The 25830-nt window shown below is 40.4% G+C and overlaps 2 protein-coding genes across 2 annotated transcripts in view; both read left to right on the forward strand.

Moving 5' to 3' along the window:
* LOC139166905 (uncharacterized) overlaps positions 1 to 25830 on the forward strand; it is a 984072-nt gene that overhangs the window by 536853 nt on the left and 421389 nt on the right. The gene's annotated exons all lie outside the window — the stretch shown is intronic.
* Positions 1 to 25830, forward strand: part of RASA3 (RAS p21 protein activator 3) — a 188510-nt gene that overhangs the window by 124944 nt on the left and 37736 nt on the right. Inside the window, exons 6-8 of the mRNA XM_070751116.1 lie at positions 4987 to 5067; positions 6096 to 6168; positions 23607 to 23686. Of these exons, the coding sequence (XP_070607217.1) occupies positions 4987 to 5067; positions 6096 to 6168; positions 23607 to 23686 (234 nt within the window). The remainder of the gene's footprint in view (positions 1 to 4986; positions 5068 to 6095; positions 6169 to 23606; positions 23687 to 25830) is intronic.

Here is a 25830-nt window from a genome sequence, read left to right on the forward strand (position 1 = left end):
AATGCCTCCGCCTCATCTGGCTCCTGGATGTTGTGCCTGCAGGTCCATTTTGGATTTGGCTGTAAAAGAGAGTGAACGACTAGTCTTTTTCTCTTTTACATTGCAGGCCAGGAGATTGATAGCTCTGTCACCCATGAGTCCCGCTATTTGGGAGATCACAAAAAAGAGAAATAGTGAGCCATACAAACACAAGAGAGGGTAGGGAAGAGATATTGAAAAGCAGACTTCTTGCCTCACAAAAAATCATTTTCCTAATTTTCTTGGGGAGAATGGTGTTCAGGAGCAAGAAAGAAAATAAAGATCTGGTGATTTAATAACACAAGACTCTGATTCAGGAGTCTCAGCTTTGTATTTCAAATCAGCTCTTTCAATTTTTAATTAAAGAATTAAATGGTCAGAGAAATGGAAGGTTGATATACCTGTTAAATAATCCACTTTCCTCCCAAAATTAGTGCTTCAACCCCTAGTTCCACTTGGTGATATATTTATTCGTTTGTTTGTTTGTAAGTACATATTGTAGGCAATGTTCCCTCTAATTTTTTTTCAGTGTGGGCAGAAAAGTATAAAGTCTGAGCTGCAATCCCTTCGGGACCGAGCGGCATAGAAGGATAGATAGATAGTATCGGAAGCACTTTGGCAAAGCGCTCCAAGCGAAGGGGCTGCGACTCAAGAGAGGCGGGGCGGGCGGTCCCGCAGCGGTCGGAGAAAACCCTCTCATAGCCTGGGAGCACTTCGGGAACACCTGCCCTGCCCCTCTCGCAGCCCCTTTGCTAGTGGCCAAATGAGGAAGAGAAGTCGCAGCCACCACTGCTGCAGGAGGAGCCGCGCCCCAAGGCAGGAGGTGGAGGAGAAGAAAAAGGATCGGGCGGGCAGCGGCGGGAGGCCAAGGGCACGAGGGGAGCGGAAGCGCCTGGGGTGGGGAGCAGGGAGACTTGGCACCGGCACCGGCACATCTGCGGCGGGCGGGAGTGGCCGGCGCCTCCCATTGCGCAACCTTAGAAAAGGTTGCGCGGGAAGTTGTTTTGGAGTGAGCGGCCGCACACCTTAGAGGGTACAGTGATTCTAGGTATGTAAAGATATAATAATATTCATATACATGATACTAGTAAGAAGAAAAGAAAAAGAAAAAACCAAGAAGAAACATTAGATATAATAATATTCATATGCATGGTACTAGTAAAAAATAAAAAGACATTAGGACAGGGGACGGAAGGCACACTGGTGCACTTATGCACGCCCCTTACTGACCTCTTAGGAATAGGGAAAGGTCAACCGTGGATAGTCTAAGGGTAAAGTTTTGGGGGTTAGGAGATGATGCTACAGAGTCAGGTAGTGAGTTCCATGCATCAACTACTCGGTTACTAAAATTGTATTTTCTGCAGTCAAGTGGAGTGCATATACAGTGGAGAGGCTTGTGTTTGTTTTCTCACTCATCGATGATGCTGGTTGAAAGGATGACTGGAAGCCCACCATTGCTGATCTAAAACTACTCAACATTGTATGAGCACAGGAACATCACCAGGCCTAGTTATTGAAGCACAATAAAGTCAGGCTGTGAGGGCTGTAAAACTGATAATACAGTGTTCCCTTGACTTTCGCAGGGGATACGTTCCAAGACCACCCGCAAAAGTCAAATTTCTGCGAAGTAGAGATGCTCCCTTTCCTTCCTTCCTTTCCCTCCCTCCTCCATTCCTGATTTTACTTACCACCAGAACCCACAGGGGCAATAGGGCAGCAAGCAGGGGGCTTTGCTGTGCTTGCTGCGGCAGCGGGTGGCAGTAAGGCGCGGCTTCAATTGGAGCGTACCAACACTCTGAGAATTAAAGGGGTGGGATCGGAAGGCTGGGGCGGGAACGGAGCTTTTATTTAAAGAAGCAGGATGGCTGAGGTGGAGGGGGGGGAGAAGAATTAAAACGCACAGTATTGTACATCGGGCACCACCAGAAAACCCTTGGTCTGCAAAAAAACCATGGAGTATTTTTTTTAAAACCGTGGCATAGACGTTTCGCGAAGTTCAGACCCGCAAAAATCGAGGGAACACTGTACACTTTCCTCCTGAATGAAGGACAGAAGGAGAACATTAAAACATGGCTTTGAGAATGATCTCAACTGCCATCAACCTTAGGCAGCATCCAGATAAGGATGTAGCAGTTGTAACTTAATAGAGTTTAGTCAAGAACGACCACCAAATTCTACTTATTTATTACAGACTTGCAAATAAAATAAGTACCTGATGGTTCTGCAACAGATTAGGGGCCAATAGAAAATTAGTCTGATTGGGAAGCAGAACTGGTTTTTCGGATGGAATTCTTTTTGCTAATGTGAGGAAACATTAGAGATTTGTTATACAGTGGCAAAATAGCCTCTTCTGGAGAGACCATTATTTGATTCTGTAATCTATTGGTTTCATTCTGTCTTGATTAGCACCCATGAGGCACATGTGTGATCTTCTGTTTCCTTACAAGCAAGGATGCTACAGCTATGTTGCTGCTTCACATGTAGGTGTGATGGGAGCAGAGTGCTGTTGCAAAGTGTTTTGTCGGGCTCTCTGGTAGACTCCTCCCAAAAATTCACAGGTACAAATTTCAGACACACACACGTTTGAAAATTCAAAACAATGTTCTTTATAATGAAAATTCCTAAGCCCTCTTTTGGTATAGCAAAGAGCACTCGTCTTCAAACAAACTGGTAATTTGTACAAGTCCCTTATCAGTTCTGTGATACTTAGCTTGCAGCTGTGAGGCAATTCACACTCCTTCTTCTTTCACAAAGTGAAACACACTTTGCTCTGGTTTAGTTTCAAAGCGGGGGAAAATCAGCACACAAAAGGTCAAAGTCAGTAAAGCAGTCACGAAACACAACGATCAGATAATCCTCCACAATGGCCAAACCCACAGGCTGCTATTTATAGCAGCCTCACTAATTACCACAGCCCCACCCAACCACAGGTGGCCTCATTTTCTTTGATAATAATCTCTCAGTTGTTGCTGCCTATGCATCGCTCTCCGCATGCGTGGCTGTATCATTAACTCTTGTTCTGAATCCAAGGAGGAGCTAGATAATTGATCTCCTTCTGAGCTGTCTGCCACACTCTCCTCCTCCCTGTCACTCATGTCTTCTTGGTCAGAGGAGCCTTCATCAGCAGATTCCACCGGGGGCAAAACAGGCCTGCAGCATGTGGATGTCTCCCCCACATCCACAGTCCTTGGGGCAGGAGCTGGGCCAGAGCTAACCACAACACCAAGCAAATTCCATATCGTGAATAAGGACAGAATGATACCCACACTCTCTTTCCTGTTCCTCTCTCTCTTACTTCCTCCTAATAGTTATTCTTAAATGCCACTCTATTCAGAGAGAGTGAGCCTGGAATGCAGTGAGTCAGGAAGTGCACCAGAACAAGTAAAACATTTAAGAAAGAAATTCATCCAGTTGTCTGGATGTATTGTCTTTTAAACTTTTGGTGGAATATAAGAACCCATTTGCAGCTTTAAAGTTCCTCTACCGAGAGGAAAAAAATTGTTGAAATGAAATTAATCAGATTTTCATGTCAGTTACATTTCAGAGGTTAGTAAAAATGAAAACAAGAAAGAGAAACCCCCCCCCAAACCTTTTCTTAATTAAATACCAGGGCCTCATCATTGTTAGGGAAGAATGAGCTCATAACTTGGCTTTCTTGAACTCAAAGCCAATAGATTGTTGTCCCCTTTTAAGGGCCATAGAGTTGACATTAATTACATGACCATTTATAGATTTCCACATGAATGAATAATTGTATGACTGTGCAGAGTGATTCTCTTTTGGCTTTCCATCCAGATGCATGTTGAATTTGGTTCTCTGTTCTTCTGACATTTGACCGAAGACTACAGTGCAGAAAGCTTCTAATGTCTTTTGTTCTGCAATATATCTTGAAGAACATCTTAAGCCCCCCCTTTTAAAAAAAAGTATGGTTATAAAAGTTTATTTTATCTGATTATTATTCTACGTCTATTACATTTGTGATCCAACTAGATAACCCCACCCAAAAACAGTTTTAATAAAACATCTGTAAGGTACAGTTAAAAAAAGACAAGATGGAAGTCACAGCAATGCTTACAGAGCTACAGAATAACAGTGTTGGAAGGAACCTTGGAGGGCCTCTAGCCGGAGACCCTTACATTCCAGACAAACTGGCTATCCAATCTCTCTGTAAAGATTCTTCTTTTTGACAGCCAGCCAAACACTATTATCATATCACCCCCAGGCCTTTTTACTAACTAGACATCCAATTCCTGCAACCAACTTTAAAAAAAAATACAGTGGTACCTCTACTTACAAACTTAATTTGTTCCGTGACAAGGTTCTTAAGTAGAAAGGTGTGTAAGAAGAAGCAATTTTTCTTGTAGGAATCAATGTAAAAGCAAATAATGTGTGCGATTGGGGAAACCACAGGGAGGGTAGAGGCCCTGTTTCCTCCCAGGAGATTCCTAGAGAGGCCCGATGGAGGCTTCCCCCTGCCTTTTCCGGCCCTGTCTCCTCCCAGGATATTCCTAGAGAGGCCTCACAGTGGCTTCTCCCCACATTTCCGGCGGTTTTTCCTCCCAGGAGATTCCTAGAGAGGCCCCACAGAGGCTTCTCCCTGCCTTTTCCAGTTACAGTTTTGGAGGCTCAGGTTTGTAAGTGGAAAATGGTTCTTGAGAAGAGGCAAAAAAATCTTGAACACCTGGTTCTTATCTAAAAAGGTTCATAAGTAGAGGCGTTCTTAGGTAGAGGTACCACTGTATATGTCAACATGGAGAATACACAAAACATAACAAGAGTTTCAATCAATACTATCGAAGCTGCCATTTTGAGATACTTTTAACCTGCAGACATCTCAATAGCAAAAGGTCAATCCATAAGGCAATTTGTGATATTCTGCATTTTTGAAGTGAAACAAAAATTTGGAAGAGCACCTTTTGCTGCCTTTCCTGTTGTGATATTCTACCTGACAGTTATCTTTTTGTTTAGAGTTCTAGAATGCCAAGGGCTCCCGATTGTGAACGGCCAGTGTGATCCTTACGCAACAGTTACATTAGCAGGACCATACAGGTTAGTAACATTTATTGCTTATTCATTTTTTTCCAATGTGGTTAAAGAAGAATGAAGTATCCTGTGAAATAAATAAAAATTGAAATGGTCTTTAAGAATTTGTGACATAATATTAAATTCTCACTTTGCTTTATGGAGAATCCAATTTGATTGATTGATTGATTGATTGATTGATTGATTGGATTTGTATGCCGCCCCTCTCCGGAGACTCGGAGCGGCTAACAGCAATAATAAAACAGTGTACAATAGTAATCTAATACTAAAAATGATTAAAAACCCATTAATATAAAAACCAGATATACATACATACATACCATGCATAGAATTGTAAAGGCCTAGAGGGAAAGAGGATCTCAATTCCCCCATGCCTGATGGCAGAGGTGGGTTTTAAGTAGCTTACGAAAGGCAAGGAGGGTGGGGGCAATTCTAATCTCTGGGGGGAGTTGTTCCAGAGGTTGTTGTGGTAACAATCTACTGATCAAAGTGTTGCTGTTGGTCCAGATCATGTGATTCCATTTTAAGAAGTCCACTGAATTGAGCATAGTTCAAAGGGCTGGTTAAGACCTATAGCACTTTTTAAGAGCATGGAATGAGTTATTTTCTTTATAAATCACTTGATAAAGTTTTAAGAAAATGAGAAATAAACTCAAGACAAGATAATTAAAATGCTTGCTTTTTGTTGATGAGAACTTAGAAAGTATTGGACTAGAACCAGAGAGATGCAAGTTCAAGTCCACTCTCAGCAACAGAAATTCATAGAGTTTCTTTGAATCTCTAAGGAAAAGCAGAATGTATATATGTATATCATCAATTAATTGGAGTTTTTTTTAATGCAGTAAGAGATATGGACAAGCTAAAAGTCTGCTTCCTGTCTCATCCTGCAAGACGCTTAGGGAGATGAAATAACCCAAAAAAAACCCCTACTGTTAAACATACTTTTGAAATAATAATTCTAATATTAGGCCTGACCCTTTCATGTTATGCTATTTTGGGTAACATTTCTGCCTTGCCCTTTTTTTTCCTTGCAGATCTGAAGTCAAAAAGACTAAAGCTAAAAAGAAGACAAACAATCCACAGTTTGATGAAGTATTTTATTTTGAGGTTAGTATTTTGGACCCGGGGCGGTGGGGGTTGGGGAATGTTCGCTGTAGATGATGACTGCCATAGGTCCATGCTGTGCCAGCTGCTGGATTTTAGAGAGTCCTCAAGATAGAGCCTGAAGTATCGTGGAGCCAGCCAGCTCTTTGGTGGAGCAGAAATGTACTTTCCAGCTGAATGCAATATTGTTCTTCTCCAGAGAATTTCTGAACTCCTCGTTTGGGGCTTCTGAACCAGTCATCCAATTTTGAATCGGTGCTGATAAGTGACTCTTTTTGATTCTGGAGTTTTACGATTCCTCTGCTCTCTTTAAAAAAAATCAATAATGGGATGGTTGTCTAAGAGGAAATATAAAAAGCTTTAAAAATAGTAGTGGCAACCGATTCAAAACTGGAGTTCATTGGTTGATTGCCAACATGCTATCACACAAAGGGTCTCTTTGCTTCGATAGAAAGAACTTCCTTTCCGCCGAGAATGCCAAAGACATTGTATAACAGGACTTTTCAAAAAACGAAGGGAGGTGAAACCTAGCATCCTTCAGAAGTGCCCCCCCCTCCCCTATTTTCTTTTGTCTCGATAGCAATCGCTAGAAGGAGAAATGCAAACATTGAACAGAAGTTTATTTCAGTTCTTGAATCCTGGTCACTCTAGATTCTTTCATCTCAATATTTTTGCATAATAAAATAACTCACTAGATCCTCAAGGACATCCTCACAGTGACTAGCGTGCTGTAGCTAAGTAAAATCGCTGAATAAAATGCTGATGTGATCCAACCACATCAGCATTGTCTACCTTCAGACCATCTGTTCTGTCGGGCTCTCTGGTAGAATCCTCCTAAAAATTCACAGGTACAAATTTTAGACACACACACGTTTGAAAATTTAAAACAATGTTCTTTATAATGAAAATTCACTTAAACCAAGCCCTCTTTTGGTATAGCCAAGAGCACTCGTCTCCAAACAAACTGGTAATTTGTACAAGTCCCTTATCAGTTCTGTGATACTTAGCTTGCAGCTGTGAGGCAATTCACAGTCCTTCTTCTTTCACAAAGTGAAACACACTTTGCTCTGGTTTAGTTTCAAAGTGGGGAAAAATCAGCACACAAAAGGTCAAAGTCAGTAAAGCAGTCACGAAACACAACGATCAGATAATCCTCCACAATGGCCAAACCCACAGGCTGCTATTTATAGCAGCCTCACTAATTACCACAGCCCCACCCAACCACAGGTGGCCTCATTTTCTTTGATAATAATCTCTCAGTTGTTGCTGCCTATGCATCGCTCTCCGCATGCGTGGCTGTATCAATAACTCTTGTTCTGAATCCAAGGAGGAGCTAGATCTCCTTCTGAGCTGTCTGCCCCACTCTCCTCCTCCCTGTCACTCATGTCTTCTTGGTCAGAGGGGCCTTCATCAGCAGATTCCACCGGGGGCAAAACAGGCCTGCAGCATGTGGATGTCTCCCCCACATCCACAGTCCTTGGTGCAGGAGCAGGGCCAGAGCTAACCACAACACCATCATTCTCCAAAATGTCAGTGCCACTAGCTAGCAGTTTTGAGGCAAACACTATTTCTCCTCTACCTTGGTACAGCTCCTGCCCAGAGGGAAAAAAGGGAGAAAATGCTCTTAGTGTTTTTCTTTTTTCTGTATGGCACCACCAGTTGGTGCTATATTCTATGCAGTAGTAAAGCAAAGAGTTTGATCGGTGTGACATAAAGCCATGTATCAGTACTTTGTCATCTTCAATGCTTGTGTGTCCACTGCTTTTTGCACTTTACTGCAGTATTGAATAGGATGCCAATAATTGCAACAGATCCTCAGATCCTCTAAAGGGCTCAGGTGTTCCTATCCAGTATTAGCTATATTTAGGAAATAATAAGATGCATGGACATTGTGCACATGGTTAATTCCAGTTTGACATGACAGTTACAGTAGGATTGCAGAATTTTAGCTCATGGAAATAAATAAAGATAGTCTGTGCCTTGTAATTACAGTACAGTGGTACCTCTACCTAAGAACGCCTCTACTTACGAAGTTTTCTAGATAAGAACCAGGTGTTCAAGATTTTTTTGCCTCTTCTCAAGAACCACTTTCCACTTACAAACCCGAGCCTCCAAAACTGTAACCGGAAATGGCAGGAAGAAGCCTCCGTGGGGCCTCTCTAGGAATCTCTTAGGAGGAAACAAGGCCGCAAAATGTGGGGAGAAGGCTCTGAGGCCTCTCTAGGAATCTCCTGGGAGGAAACAGGGTCTTTACCCTCCCTGTGGTTTTCCCAGCCACACACATTATTTGCTTTTACATTAATTCCTATGGGAAAAATTGCTGCTTCTTACAAACTTTTCTACTTAAGAACCTGGTCATGGAACGAATTAAGTTCGTAAGTAGAGGTACCACTGTACTTCAAAGTGCTGATGGGCTGCCTCCGCTTGGGTACTTACAACCCAGTTCTGATGGACTCCCCGTCCTAGTCTCATGGGCACTCACCAACCAGCCTGCATTTACAGCTCTTTGCAGTGCCCCACAGTCACATAATTATAACCTGCAACTTTTTTTTTTTGCTAAGAACAGGTATTTACTGTACTTCTGGTTTCCAACAAAAATAGTGGTCAGTGGGTTTGCTTAATGATTGCAGATTCAGGTAACAACAATGCTGATTCACTGCTACAAAAAAGTTGTAAAATTGAGTTGGTCACATGATAACCCATTTTTAGTGATGGGCGAACTGAACCCACACAATTTGGGTCCATACCGAATTTTGTGGTGTTCGGTATGCCGAACACGAACCCGAAATTTTTCCAAAGTTCGGGGTCATGTTCGGCATTCAGAGCTTTGACGTCACCGGCAGGTTGCTAAGGACGCCAAGGTGATCACTTCCTGGATTCCATGGAATCCAGGAAGTGATCACCTTGGCGTCCTTCGCAACCTGCCGGTGACGTCAAAGCTCTGCCCCGGAATCTCTTCATGGGAGGGATTCCCCGTTCGAGTTCGGGTTCAGTTCGGGTTCGGCCGAATTTTGCGTAAAATTCGGCCGAACTTGCCGAACCCGAACACTGTTGGGTTCTCCCATCACTACCCATTTTATGACTCTCACAGTTTATGACTAATGGGCAGGCTCCATTACAGTCATAAATTGAGAACTACCTATACTTTTAACACCTATACTTTTAACTCATTGTCCATGTGCAACTTTACCTAAACATTATCCTGCAGTGTAAATCCCTAATAATGCCATATTGTAGACAGATTTCCTACTTAATATTATCCAATGATTTCATGGATAAAGTGATGCATTCACTGTGAAAATTGAATCAGACAACTAGTTTTACACTTTGCTTGCTACAAACAACAAACAAATAATGGAGCTCTACTAATTTGGAATCTAAAATATCTACTCACTGGAGAATTATTTAATGTAATTAATTAGTGCAATTAGTATCCTGAATACGCTTCTTCATGAAGATTTTAAAATTAGTATGGTAGAAATAGGAAACATAATTGGGAAACTTTAAACAGAGTATGAATTCTAAGCAGCGATGGGCTACTAGCTGGAACACTAAATTGCGCTCGCCACAGCAGCTCATAAGTGCTTGTGGGGCTAGCGTGCTTTTGCTTCTGCACCTAATAAAGGTAGCAAAATCGCACACGGAACCGCAGATGCACCCATGTTTCAGTGAGGGTTTTTTGCTTCCATGCATGTCGAAACACGGGCGCACCTGCGGCTCCGTGCACGATTTTGTTACCTTCACAGGTGCATAAGCAAAATCATGCTGGCCCCGCAAGCACTTACGAGCCGCGGCGGCGAACGCAATTTAGCGTTTCAGCTAGTAGCCCATCGCTGCTTCTAAGTGACATGGTTAAAATACTGTTATATAATGAGATTTTTCAAGATCTTGGGTGGCCACAAATCTAAAATTGGAGTACAGTGTTCCCTCGCTTTTCGCGGGGGATGCGTTCCGAGACCGCCCGCGAAAGTTGAATTTCCGCGAAGTAGAGATGCGGAAGTAAATACACTATTTTTGGCTATGAACAGTATAACAAGCCTTCCCTTAACACTTTAAATCCCTAAATTGCAATTTTCCATTCCCTTATCAACCATTCAGATTATTACTCACCATGTTTATTTATTAAAGTTTATTTTAAAAAATATTTATTAAAGGCAGACGAAAGTTTGGTGATGACATATGACGTCATCGGGTGGAAAAAACCGTGGTATAGGGAAAAAACCCAGCAAAGTATTTTTTTAATTAATATTTTTGAAAAACCGTGGTATAGACTTTCCGCGAAGTTCGAACCCGCGAAAATCGAGGGAACACTGTAGTTGCATTTCTATCTAACCTCTTGTGCATGAGATTCTCCTCATTGAATGATAAACAGTTACTTAGAGACCAAATTTAAATCAAAGTTGGCAACCTGGAATTAAAGCTTTGGTCTGATTTCTAAAGATTTCCATAGCACAAAAGATTGACTCTCTGTTATGGCTGTCAGGGTTTTTTTTCTAACTGGCAGCTTTTTGGAGAGAAAGGAAGATGTTGGAAAATGAAAGAATGAGAGAGAAAAGGCTATATGCCAAAGAAACAAAGAATGCCACCTTGGATTCAGGTTTTACTCATCTCTTGCTTTACTCTTTCTGGCAATTGTTTGTGCCCACAATGTGTGACCTTGAGAATGAGTCCTTTAACAAAAGAAATTATCCCACCTATTACACAGGTTAGCTTAGTCATATTTCAGACCAAAACTTGTGAGTAGGGCTAGTTTAGAGCTTTTTAACCTTAGGAAAGAGTTCAAGGGCATACTGATACGTGCCTTTCCATCTTCTAGAACCACACAAACATAACCTGTCTGAACTTTACTCATTGAACTAAAATCTAAATTTGCCTATGCAGATATTGTCCGGATTTTTTGTGGGATCATAGCGCAATAAAGTTTGGACATATATTTTTAAGTATAAATTAATTTTAATAATGCTTTGCTATTGCAAACACTGGGATAGGATAATGGTTTAAGAAGAAATAAGCTCACTGATATTTAAACCAAGGGCTGAAGTGATTTTATCTGGAGTCAGAGCCCCTGGGTTGAATACAGGACAACTTAGTCCTACACCATTGCTGAGTAGTGAGGATCTCCGTTCTACTTGACTTTTTACACATCTGAAAAATCGGGGCTGGTAAAATGGTGGGGAGTAGGAAGCTTGGAAATCTGGAAGGTCACACAATAGAAGTAGATCTGAGCATGGGGGAGGGAAATTGTCAGAAGTGTTGCACCAAGACCAGTCTTGGGTGGAGACAGTTCCTTGAACGAGCTAGGAGATAACAGAAGCGAGAGGTAGAACATTTGAGCTACACAGCAAGAGATGCAACATTTCTGCATCTGGCCTTATGGAACTTTTATGGTGTCTTTGTGTAGGGTGCTGCACAAACCTCAATGAATAATGTCACTGATACAAGCAATTCAGGGTGGGGTTTCCTATGACTTGCTTTCTCAGAGAGGAGGAAAGAAGCAAAAGCCCTTCATAAGATGGTCACATTTCCTTCATCTGTTGAAAAAGAAAATGAAGCCTGTATATTTTTTTTGGTGCAGAAAAGATAGAAATAAGAGATCTGGGTGAAAAAGGAAACAGACTCTGGATCATTGTGGTTGGGTATCAGTGAGGAGAACTAAAAGAAGGTGAAACAAATGAAGGAGCTGGTGATGATGCAGGTAGCATTGATAATATCACAGAGGAAACCTGCTGTATGAATACAGCAGAATATTTTGAGCATAACAAGTTTGGTGGTACGAATTGAAAAGAAACACAACATACGATAAGTGAAATAATCGGATTCCCATACTTGTTTTTTAATCTATCACCCCAAAATGATTTCTGATGACTTAGTTACCTGGGGCATATTGATAAACTACAAAGAGACCTAATGGTTTCCACAGAAGCTCCTCCAACAAAAGGAGTCATTAATGAGTTGGCCCAGTGTAACCAGTATTACAGGTTACTTCTGCTGACTATAGTTCAGCCAGTGAGAATCGAACTGCTGAACTATAGTCAGCAGAAGTAACCTGTAATACTGGATTCTAACCACTGGGCCACCTCATTAATGACTCCTTTTGTTGGATGAGCTTCTGTGAAAACCATTAGGTCTCTTTGTAGTTTATCAATATGCCCCAGGTAACTAAGTCATCAGAAATCATTTTGGGGTGATAGATTAGAAAACAAGTATGGGAATCCGATTGTTTCACTTATCGTATATTGTGTTTCTTTTCAGTTTGTACCACCAAAGTTGACTTCCAGCCTTCTGAGGTCAGTAAAATGAGGATGCCAGATTGTTCAGAGCAACATGCTGACTCTGTAAAACCACTTAGAGAGGGTTGTAAAGCACTGTGTACTGTTGTGAGCCACCCTGAGTCTTCGGAGAGGGGCGGCATACAAATCTAATAAATAATAATAAAATAATAAAAATAATAAATGTTATTGATATTGCTTTTCAGAGTGTACTATTAGAGAGAAAAAATGCAGTAAATGCTCCAGATTTTAGATGACTTTATCCAGTTTCTGGAAGAGCAATACATATTTCCTAAAAATCATATTAAATTTTTCACCATAGTGACATTGGGCTCTTCCTTCCCTTGTAAAATTAATCTATAAATACAACCAAGATTTTTAGTTTCTTATGGAACATCAAATGACTAAGAAAAGACGAGAGGAGAGCAAAGATGTTCTGGTGAAGCTAGAATTAGGTTTTTTTTAAAGATGTCTATTAGGAAAGTGTTATCTACACTTCTTGAAAAAGCAAGATAGTATGGTTGAATACTCAATTCCTGTCCTGCTCAGAAGTTAATACTTGTCTTGAAATCTACACATGAGAAAAATAGGAAGCAGTTGTGCAGGAATACTTCCTGAAAATGCTGGACAGCAATTAAAAAGGAAGATTTTGTAGAACAAGTCAACAAAGTACTGGCAGAAAGTACAAATATAGTACAGAATGGTAAAAGGCCAGGATATGAAAATGCTTGAAATGTACTTGGAAAATACCAGGATGTTTTGTTTTCATCCTGCACAATGCACTATGAATCTGTGTGATAACTTGTGATATATGGAGGAGTTCAGAAGTCAAAATAATTTTTGGAATATACCTAAGCTGTTCGGTATATTTGCATGCAGATTTCTGAAAAAACAAATGTCTATGATTGGATAATAGGGGAGAACAAAATAAAAATATCATGGGGGAAGACACAGCTATCATCTGAGTTGCATTTTAATAGGCTACTATATAGATATACACAGTATGATTTAGCTTTACTAGATAAATGATTTAGCTTTACTAGATAAATGGTCAAAGCAATGGAAACTGCAGTTTAATGTTTCCAAATGTAAAATAATGCACTTGGGGAAAAGGAATCCTCAATCTGAGTATTGCATTGGCAGTTCTGTGTTAGCAAAAACTTCAGAAGAGAAGGATTTAGGGGTAGTGATTTCTGACAGTCTCAAAATGGGTGAGCAGTGTGGTCGGGCAGTAGGAAAAGCAAGTAGGATGCTTGGCTGCATAGCTAGAAGTATAACAAGCAGGAAGAGGGAGATTGTGATCCCCTTATATAGAGCGCTGGTGAGACCACATTTGGAATACAAAAAGATATTGACAAAATTGAACGGGTCCAAAGACGGGCTACAAGAATGGTGGAAGGTCTTAAGCATAAAACGTATCAGGAAAGACTTAATGAACTCAATCTGTATAGTCTGGAGGACAGAAGGAAAAGGAGGGACATGATCGAAACATTTAAATATGTTAAAGGGTTAAATAAGGTTCAGGAGGGAAGTGTTTTTAATAGGAAAGTGAACACAAGAACAAGGGGACACAATCTGAAGTTAGTTGGGGGAAAGATCAAAAGCAACGTGAGAAAATATTATTTTACTGAAAGAGTAGTAGATTCTTGGAACAAACTTCCAGCAGACGTGGTTGGTAAATCCACAGTAACTGAATTTAAACATGCCTGGGATAAACATATATCCATCCTAAGATAAAATACAGGAAATAGTATAAGGGCAGACTAGATGGACCATGAGGTCTTTTTCTGCCGTCAGTCTTCTATGTTTCTATGTATGAATCATGAACATTGAAGGATACATATGCATCAAATCTATTAAGGCCCTCTTATGTTCCTCTGGGACTCTCAATCTGCAGGTATATCAGTGGCTATATTTCCACTTCAAAGATTCAAAGTGATAAAATTTTAACAAAATGTAGAAGGTATCACCAATTTTAAAGTGCGAATTATATTGAATTTATGGTATCTCTATCCCTGAATAGATTCAAAAGTAAAATTAATTCTATAAGAAGTGGTGGAGAGATTTTACAAAATATTGCAACATACATGGTAATGCTCACTGAGTCACTGTACTCTTATTCCAAGATACATTTAAGTTAAATACATAACTAAAGTTTCTAGATTTGGTGTTTTAATTCCATTGTTTACCATGCACTAGCCTGAATCTGCATGTATCTCATAGATGGCTGTTTATTTGGGTTTGTACCTAGAATTGAATTTTCTTTGTCTGACTCAGTTTTAAAATGCAGTTTAATCAATTTGCTAATACGTTTTAAAAATATATAGTGATAATGCTACCTGACTTTGGAAGATGTTTCTGAATTTTTAAAGGGAGGGGATTATATTGTGGTTATTGCAGGGTGGAGTACTCTCATTATGTATCACGGCCTCGATAGAAATTTATAAAAAACCTCAACTTTTTTGTTGTCTTTGTGGGGTTAGGTGAAAGATTTATAGATAATTTCAGTAGAGATAAATTGGTCCCCTCCTATGCTTTACATATGCAGCTGCTTCTGGGGTGTTTGAAAAGCATCTTGAAGCATATTTGAGGCTGAAGGAAGGTGACATTCTGGGTATCAAAACCAACTTTCATGTACTAATATAGTCAAAAGTGGAGATATTCAGAAAACAAATCATTTTTCAATTTATTTCTAAAATAAATAACATGCATGAGAAAAAAACCACATGCAAACAAAATGGATAAATGCAGTCTACAGTTCTTAATTTTCTCGTAGAGACTGTCTGTCATGGCTTTAGCTGAGTGGTAGTATTGATTTAGCAGATAGGAAATCGTTAAGAATTATTAGGAGTGTATAAATGTTTCAAGTATTCACAAGCATTAAAATCTGTTGGTAAATACAGTATACAGTACAGTATTCGCACATACCTGTTACATTTGATTACTTTTTACTCTCTCTAGATACTATTTTCTATTATCCTTTTACGTCCTTGAAGTACCGGTAATTCTCAATTAAGGCCAGAATATGGTCATAAAGAGAAACATCACATAACTGCAATTCTGGCAGGCTCCATGCTGTCATCAAATGAATTTTATCTTTCTTTCTTTCTTTCTTTCTTTCTTTCTTTCTTTCTTTCTTTCTTTCTTTCTTTCTTCTACTTTTATGTCGCCCCTCTCCGAGGATTCAAGGCAGCTTACAACATATAATAAAATAATATATAACATTTAAAATCCAATTAATTAAATATAAAATCTAAAAAATCCCAAAACCATAAAAAACAGTCATTCCCATTCGATCAACTTTCTCTCAACACATTCATTGGCCAGGGGGCAAGAATCTGGCGGCATAAATGAGTCTTGCGGAAGGCAAGGAGGGTGGGGGCAGTACAAATCTCCGGGGGGGAGCTGATTCCAGAGGGCCGGAGCCCCCACATATAAGGCTCTTCTCCTTGGCCCCATCAAATGACATGGTCTAGTTGACGGGACCTGAAGAAGGCCAACTCTGTAGGACCTGACTGTTCACTGGGATTAACCAAGGACATGCCCATTTTTATTTATTTATTTATTTATTTATTTAATTGGATTTGTATGCCGCCCCTCTCCGAGGACTCGGGGCGGCTCACATCATATATAAAAACAGAACAATAATGTAATCCAATTAATACTACAATTTAAAAACAATTAAAAGAAAAAATTAACCAAACAATTAACTTATCAACCAAACATTCAGCAGTCATACTTAAGGAATTCAGCGGTTAGGGGAAGATCTAAAAGTTCCAAGCCCTGCAGCAAAATGAGCCAGGGTGGCGCAGCAGGTAGAGTGCTGTACTGCAGGCCACTGAAGCTGACTGTAGATCTGCAGGTCAGCGGTTCAAATCTCATCACCAGCTCAAGGTTGACTCAGCCTTCCATCCTTGCGAGGTGGGTAAAATGAGGACCCAGATTGTGGGGGCAATAGGCTGGCTCTGTTAAAAAAGTGCTATTGCTAACATGTTGTAAGCCACCCTGAGTCTAAGGAGAAGGGCGGCATAAAAATTGAATAAATAAATATATAAATGTATAAATATATAAATATATAAATAAATAAATACAGTATATAAATATATAAATATATAAATATATAAATATATAAATATATAAATATATAAATATATAAATATATAAATATATAAATATATAAATATATAAATATATAAATATATAAATATATAAATATATAAATATATAAATATATAAATATATAAATATATAAAGATGAGTTTTTAAGCTCTTTCGGAAGGCAAGAAGGGAGGGGGCAGTGCGAATCTCTGGGGGGAGTTGATTAACCAAGGACCCATCCAAATCCAAAACCATTCCACACTTGGTTCTTCCTGGTTCTTCCTGACCCTGAGCCTCAACAAGATAAGGGGTGAAGAGGGATCCTGTCCGCTATCCCACCCCCATCTTTGCCCTTCTGATCACCTTGCACCTTGCCTTGCAGGACAGTAAACAGTGTGTGGCTCTGGAGCTGCTTGTCAGGCCCCAACTTCCCCGGGCCCAGCTGCCTTCACTACCCTGCTGCCCTGTGCGCTGCCATCGCAGTTCATATTTCTTCTTCTTGCTCCTGCTGCTGCTACGACATGCCAGGTCTGGCTCCTGGGCCATATGAGGCTAGCTCAGTGATGGTGAACCTATGGCACGCAGGCCACAGGTGGCACAGGGAGCGATATCTTCTGGCACATGAGCCGTTGCCCTAGCTCAGCTCCAGCGTGCATGTGAGAGCCCAACAGCGTTTTTGCCCTCCCCAGGCTCCAATAAAGCCTCTGAAGGGCGAAAAATGAGCCTCCCAGGCCAACCGGAAGTCAGGAAATTGGGGAGTGGGGGAAACATAGGGAGCATTGAATATGGGTATGGGCACAGTCATGTGTGCGTTAGCGCTCACATGCATTATTTTGGCACCTGAGGCAAAAAAGGTTCGCCATGCAGTGGCAAAAAGAAAAGAAACAAACCATAAGATAACCTTGAGGACTGTGTGTGCTAAAACTCCCTTTCTTTCACCACACTCTGGAATTTTATTTGGCTGGCTTTGTGTTGCAAAAGTGGGGAGGGGACACAAGCTGAAAGCAGCCTTTCCCCCCTGTTTTTCACAGCACAAAACCAGCCCTAGGTAGCAGTCAGGACAGACACATTAGCACAAGAGTGGAATGGAATGGAATAGAATAGAATGGAATAGAATAATTTATTGGCCAAGTGTGATTGCTCACACAAGGAATTTGTCCTTGGTGCATATGCTCTCAGTGTACATAAAAGAAAAGATTTGTCAAGAATCATGAGGTACAACACTTAATGATTGTCAATAGGGGTCAAATAAGCAATAAAGAATCAATATTAATAAAAATGTTAAGGATACAAGCAACAAGTTACAGTCATAAGTGGGAGGAGATGGTTGAATAGGAATGATGAGAAAAAAAAACTAGTAGTAATATTAGTGCATACTTAGTAAATAGTTTGACAGTGTTGAGGGAATTATTTGTTTAGCGGAGTGATGGTGTTTGGGAAAAAACTGTTTTTGTGCCTAGTTGTCTTGGTGTACAGTGCTTTATAGCAACGTTTTGCTGGTAAGAGTTGAAACAGTTTATGTCCTCAATGGAAGGCAGGTTGACAGCAATTGTTTTTTTCTGTAGTTTTGATTATCCTCTGAAGTCTATGTCGGTCTTGTTGGGTTGTAGAACCAAACCAGAGAGTTATAGAGGTGCAGATGACAGACTCAATGATTCTTCTTTAGAACTGTATAAGCTACTCCTTGGGCAGTTTGAGCTTCCTGAGTTGGCACAGAAAGAACATTCTTTGTTGTGCTTTTTTGATGATGTTTTTGATGTTGGGTGACCAGTTTAGGTTTTGAGATATGATGGAACCTGGAAACCTAGAAACATAGAAGACTGACGGCAGAAAAAGACCTCATGGTCCATCTAGTCTGCCCTTATACTATTTCCTGTATTTTATCTTACAATGGATATATGTTTATCCCAGGCATGTTTAAATTCAGTTACTGTGGATTTAGCAACCACATCTGCTGGAAGTTTGTTCCAAGGATCTGCTACTCTTTCAGTAAAATAATATTTTCTCACGTTGCTTTTGATCTTTCCCCCAACTAACTTCAGATTGTGTCCCCTTGTTCTTGTGTTCACTTTCCTATTAAAAGCACTTCCCTCCTGGACGTTATTTAACCCTTTAACATATTTAAATGTTTCGATCATGTCCCCCCTTTTCCTTCTGTCCTCCAGACTATACAGATTGAGTTCATTAAGTCTTTCCTGATACGTTTTATGCTTAAGACCTTCCACCATTCTTGTGGCCCGTCTTTGGACCTGTTCAATTTTGTCAATATCTTTTTGTAGGTGAGAACCTAGAAATTTGAACCTAGAAATTTGAAGGCAATGAAGGCGAACTGGGGCATGGAATTCAGGGTCAAAATGACATTGGGGGGGGAGAGAGATAGGTGGGTGATGGTAGTTGCAACATCCCTGTAGTTATGAGTACTGTATGTGTGGGCTGCCTAGCTCCCAAATTTGATCACATGACCATGAGGGCATTGCAACAGTTGTAATTTTGGGCATGGATGGCAAGACCATTTATCACTGAGATAACTTTGAACCGTTGCCGAAAGAATGTTTTAAGTCAAAGACTCTCTGCACTTACAGCAAGGATAAATAAGAAAAAAATATCTGGACTCAGATGGGAAAGGTCAGATATGTCTGGCAAAATTTATTCAACACCAGTTTTCAGGGGGAAATTACTATTTATATAATCTGTACAGAGGTGGACTTGCTTCTCCTTCCTGAGATTTTAAGGCTGTGAGACAAGGTGTCTTGGGGATATGTTTACTCCATTTTGTTTCACAAACTATATGCTTTCCATATGTTCTCTTGCAGGATATTATTATATTTATGTATTATACTAGCCAGCCAGTAACTGTACTGAATAAATAAAGTGTTTCTAGCCTTCCTGCAGTCATTTCCAAAGGTTATTACAATGCCCACAAAAAGATGAGTTCAAACTGACTCATAATTACAGATTAACCTAAGCTATGGTCATTATAATGCGAGTTCTTCCCCCCCCCCTCCTTCTTCTTAAACTGCCATCTGCCATGCAGGAGATGAATTGCAGAGGGAGGGATGAGTCTCAAACTGGAGCTCCTTTGGCCCTTGACTTCCTGCAAGACTGAGCCAGATTTCTCAGGGGGCTAATTAAGCATCAGCATAAGCCCCATCATCTGACTTCAGTCCTGTCCTCATTTTTCCAAAACAATAAAGCCAGGCCTTTTAAAGACAGCCTGTGAAATTGAGCCTTCGGGCTATTTTGCTGTGAAGGATGCCAGACTAAATTCTTCCCTTCCTTTCATCTTCTATCTAAGCCTTTCAGTTGTTGCTTAGGGCAGTTGATTTTTCCTGCCTTCAACTCTACAATTTGTCTGAGGCATTGGCAGACCGATAGTGGTTTCCCCTTGGACATAGAAATATAAGATATTACCCTATTAAGTGACTAGTTCGCAACTTGGGCGTCCTCCTCGATCCACAGTTCACATTACAAAACCATCTTTCAGCTGTGGCGAGGGGGGCGTTTGTCCAGGTTCGCCTGGTGCACCAGTTGCGGCCCTATTTGGACCGGGACTCACTGCTCACAGTCACTCATGCCCTCATCACCTCGAGGTTCGACTACTGTAATGCTCTCTACATGGGGCTACCTTTGAAATGTGTTCAGAAACTTCAGATCGTGCAGAATGCAGCTGCGAGAGCAGACATGGGCTTCCCTAGGTATGCCCATGTTTCACCAACACTCCGCAGCCTGCATTGGTTGCCGATCAGTTTCCGGTCACAATTCAAAGTGTTGGTTATGACCTTTAAAGCCCTTCATGGCACTGGACCAGAATATCTCCGAGACCGCCTTCTGCCGCACGAATCCCAGCCACCGATTAGGTCCCACAGAGTGGGCCTTCTCCGGGTCCCGTCAACTAAACAATGTCGGTTGGCGGGCCCCAGGGGAAGAGCCTTCTCTGTGGCGGCCCCGACTCTCTGGAACCAACTCCCCCCAGAGATTAGAACTGCCCCTACTCTCCTTACCTTTCGTAAGCTCCTTAAAACCCACTTTTGTCATCAGGCATGGGGGAACTGAGACATCTCCCCCGGGCTTATACAATTTATGCATGGTATGTTTGTATGTCTGTTTGTTTAGTAAATGGTTTTTTTTAAATCAAATCGGGTTTTTTAAATATCTTAAATTATATTTGGATTTGTTATAAATTGTCTTTATTCTGTTGTGAGCCGCCCCGAGTCTGCGGAGAGGGGCGGCATACAAATCTAAATAATAAATGAATAAAATAAATAGTGAGTATAATAATAAATTAGTAGTAGATGAAGCCAGTTATTTTGATTCCAAAGGATCTGGATTTTTTCAAACCTTTCTAGAAAGTGTAAAAAAAAGAGAGAAGTTTTTACTAGGAAATTGACAAATATCCAATCCCAGAACATTCCTATACTATTTCTTGCAAGTTCCACGTTCCCATATCATGTTAGAAATAATAGAAGATGTTTGCAGGTGAAGCAGCAGTCCTCTACAACAGAGGTCTCCACCCTTGGCATCTTTAAGATGTGTGGACTTCAACTTCGCTGGCTGAGAAATTCTGTGAGTTGAAGTCCACCTGTGTTAAAGCTGCTATGGTTGAAGACCCCTGCTCCCACAATACCTGTTTATATATAGTTCTTTTTGCTTTCTGCACAAAAATGTGTTTGAAGTTTGCATTGCCAGTATGAATCCTGGGTATATTTATTTATTATAAAGCTCCTAGCCACTAGGTCAAGGAGAATAAAATTTAGTCTTAACTGTAGAAAACAATGTTCTATATTTACACTGTTTTCCTTCCTTCCCTTTGTAACTTATAAAATTGTAGAGAACTAGATGAGAGAAAGAGGGAGAAATCAAGAAAGCTTGGTTTATCCTTAAAAATTAAACTAAAATTTGGAGGAATGACTTCACTAGAAGACTTTGTTTCTGAATTTCTTTCTAATCACTAATTTTGGTTGATTTCCTCTTCTTCTAATTTGGGTATTGATTACCTGTTGTTTTTTCTAACCAAGAAAAATCTTTAAGCACAGTACAGTGATACCTTGTCTTAAAAACTTAATTGGTTATGGGACGAGGTTCTTAAGGTGAACAGTTTGTAAGACGAAACAATGTTTCCCATAGGAATCAATGGAAAAGCAATTAATGCGTGCAAGCCCAAAATTCACCCCTTTTGCCAGCCAAAGCGCCCGTTTTTGCACTGCTGGGATTACCCTGAGGCTCCCCTCCATGGGAAACCCCACCTCCAGACTTCTGTGTTTTTGCAATGCTACAGGGGAATCCCAGCAGAGCTTCGCTGGCAACGGAAGTCCGGAGGTGGGGTTTCCCAGCGAAGTGAGCATCAGTGAAATCGCAGCATCGCAAAAACACTGAAGTCCTTGAAACCCCACCTCCGGACCTCTGTGTTTTTGCGATGCTGCAATTACACTGAGGCTCCCCTCGCTGGGAAACCCCCACCTCTGGACTTCCGTTGCCAGCAAAGTGTCCATTTTTGCGCTGCTGGGATTCCCTGCATCATTACAAAAACATGGAAGTCCAGAGGTGGGGTTTCCCATGGAGGGGAGCCTCAGGGGATTCCCAGCAGCGCAAAAACAGGTGGTTCGCTGTCAACGGAAGTCCGGAGGCGGGGCATCCCAGCAGCGGCGGTGGGTTTGTAAGGTGAAAATAGTTTTTAAGAAGAGGCAAAAAAATCTTAAACCCCGGGTTTGTATCTCGAAAAGTTTCTTTGACGAGGCGTTTGTAAGACGAGGCATCACTGTATTAGTAATTGATCAGTCCAGGAATTGTTTGTCACATCAGATGAAAGGACCACATTGTTTTAGCAAAAAATATCAATTGATTTGATTTATGTTCCCTAGGCTATCTGAATCATACTCCCATAGGTCCAGATTTTGTGTAGCTATGAATCATAAATCTTTCGGGAGGAAAGGCACGAGAAATTGCTTATAATGAATTCTCAGTCATTATGTTATTCAGGATGTAAGAGAAATAATTGTTTTACATTCAAATGTCTTAGGTGTTTTGTTTGCACGCTTCCTTGATTCTTGCTCATGTCTCTTGCCATTGTTCTTTAGAATTCTGACCTCAGGCCACTTGCAATTATGTCATTCTTGATTTAACAAAAAAAATGGATTTGGAATATAGGATTGAACGTACAAGAGCAGGATTTGTAATACAAGTAGATGTGCATGGAGCTATACCCGTCATGCCTTGGGGATTGTCAAGGTGAATGAATGAATTCTGCAAAATAGATACATGTGTTGAGGGGTGGCATCTATACTCTTAGCATACCAATTTCTGTCTTCAAATAATAGCCATAAATATACAGAAAGTTTTGAACAAGTCATTGGTTGGAGGGGGAAGGAATATTCCAGTTAAGATAGCCTCTGTAAATCATCCTGATGAGACCTGCCTGCAGTGTTTACTACCTATTAGAAACAAGAGAGAAATGGGATGGATCGACCAGGCAGGAACAGAAATCTTACACTGTCATGTTCTGGTTTACTTTATCAGAAGTAAATTCTGGTCATTCTTGCCTCAGAATGATTGTGTGAGTGATCAATATGCCTTGCACACAAATTGAGTAGCATATAATGTTAGAATTATGGTTATATAAAAACCTGAGAAAATTGCAATTAATCTGCTGGATGTTGCATAATACTCTGCAATAACTAACATTTGTTTTTGTTTTGTTTTCTAAACATGCTCTTTGCTTTTCTTCATTAAATGAAATTGATTTTTTTCTGCAATATTTTAAACATCTGAAAAATAGTGTACTTTTTAAAAAGTGAATAATGGTAAACATAAGTACAGTAAAATAAACTCACTTGCCAAATCAGCGTATAGGAATGATCCTTTTAGTATTTTAAATGAGTCAGTGGTATACAAATACAGACTGTTTCAATGGCTTGCATATGTTTATTAAAACAGTTATAGATAACTTACAATATGTGATGCAGCCTCTTATGTACGCTTATGTAATGTGCAATTGCATTGATGTTCCTTATATAAAGTGTTCAAAGTGTTTTTCTTAATAATAAGATCCTTTTTTAAAAAAAAAATTATCTGCACTAGATTACTAGGCCAAGCAGCTATAGCAAGAAATCTCACTTTGAAATTGAAGATGCTGATGAAGTTGACAAGATGGAAATCAGGTAAAATCCTTTATACCAGGAGTCCCCAATCCGTGAGCTGTGGCCTATTCAGAATTGGGTTGTATTCGTGGCTGGCCAAAATTCAATTCAATTCAATTCAATTTATTAGATTTGTATGCCACCCCTCTCTGTAGATTCGGAGTGGCTCACAGCAATAACAAAGAACAATATACAGTAACAAATCTAATATTTAAAAATATCTAAAGACCCCTTATTTAAAAACAATACATATACACAAACATACCATACATAAATTATATAGGCCTGGGGGAGGTGACTCAATTCCCCCATGCCTGACGGCAGAGGTGGGTTTTAAGGAGTTTACGAAAGGCAAGGAGGGTGAGAGCAATCCTAATCTCTGGGGGGAGCTGGTTCCAGAGGGTCGGGGCCACCACAGAGAAGGCTTTTCCCCTGGGTCCCGCCAGACGACATTGTTTAGTTGACGGGACCCGGAGAAGGCCAACTCTGTGGGACCTAACTGGTCGCTGGAATGTACAGCTCAACTTGCACAAGCAGCAGGGTGGCAAACACTTGCACATATGCACATCGGCCCTACCCCTTGCACAAGCTGAGCTGCATTTATGCACAGTGGTCCACCACTCATGCAAGGGATGTATGCACGAACCAGCCTGCTACTCACATGGCCCATTTCCCCTCTCTCCTTTCGCAGCAGGTCCACCAAGCCGCAAAGGTTGGGGACCTTCTGCATTATTGGTAAACACAACAGTGAATGAACAAAAGAACATAAGAAGAGCCATGATGAATCGGGCCAAAGACCATCGAGTCCAGCATTCTGTGTCACACAGTGGCCCACCAATTGTCCATGGGGATCTTGAGCAGAAAGAGAAGGCAAGACCCTCCCTTTCCCTTGACACTCAACAAATGGTACTCAAGGGAATCCTGCCTGCCTCAACCAACATAGAGGTGGCACATGGACATCCGTTTCAATAACCACGGATACACTTGGCATCCATGAATGGAAGTAGCAGTGCCTTTCTTTTTGTTACCTCTGCTTTCACTCCTTGGATAGTTGGGCTTTTCTGTACCAGTGGTTTGTTGCACTTTGAAACTGGTTCTTTTACAGTACCATCTGTTGGAGAAGTTGAGTTTTTTTCTGGCTGTGTTCCAGTTTATTTGAAATAATTCAGTATTGGTATTTTTCTTCAAGTCATGCAATTCTGAAGATTGCTTCTTGTGTTCCACCTTCCATCTCCTGATGCCAGTAATTATTCTCTTTTCCTGCACGCCTTTAGAACTTACCACATCTAATCCATTCCCTGTTGTAATATTTAACCTCAATCAGAGCTATTGGGGATGTTGCTTAATTACCGCCAGTATAATTTCACCTTAGCAATTTACAGAAACTTTTAAATACAACAGAAAAGTGATGACAAAGAGGCTGAGAAGAAATTTCCGAAGTATTTCAGTGTCTTTTGAAAAGATTTTTAAAAAAATCAAAGTTACTTTGAATCAGAGCAATCTCTCTGTGTGTTTTTATTTTCAAACAACTAAACAAATTCAAGCAAACACCATGTACAGAAAAATATGGGTAGAGAGCACTAGCATTTTATTTTCTTTTTGCATAGGAATAGGACTGGTGAGATTTTTGTTACTGCAATGATGGTGGTAGCTCAAAAGGTTTGTCACACTCTAAGCTTGCTATAGGCAACTAACATTTAGACCAGCGTCAAGATTATAAGTTGAGCAATGCTAACTTTGGATAATTTGAAAACCAGGATGACCCTCCTTTCAAAACTTACTAGCGTGCCACATCAATTTGCTATGAACTCATTGCCACAAGAATTATGATCTCATAACCTGTACTTCTAGATTTAAACAACAGGAAGAAATGGGAACAAATACACACAGCGAAAACTTTGTGTTGTGAACATGGAATACCTGAATCCATTTTTACGTGTACATCACATGCTGAAATCAGATTTTTTTTCTTTAACGATCTTCTCAGCTGATAGAAACCAGCTTCAAGTCTTTTTATTGTGTCAACCTAAAATGAGTTAAAGAGAGTTACAAGTTAACATTTAACATACAGTTAACTTTTATATTTCCTTCACCTTGGGCTTTAAAAAACATCCTCTTTTGTCTTGGACTTGGTTAGCTAATTAGTTGAATTTTGAGTTATATTT

Source organism: Erythrolamprus reginae, chromosome 4 (assembly GCF_031021105.1).
Source record: "Erythrolamprus reginae isolate rEryReg1 chromosome 4, rEryReg1.hap1, whole genome shotgun sequence".
NCBI classification, from domain to species: domain Eukaryota; kingdom Metazoa; phylum Chordata; class Lepidosauria; order Squamata; family Dipsadidae; genus Erythrolamprus; species Erythrolamprus reginae.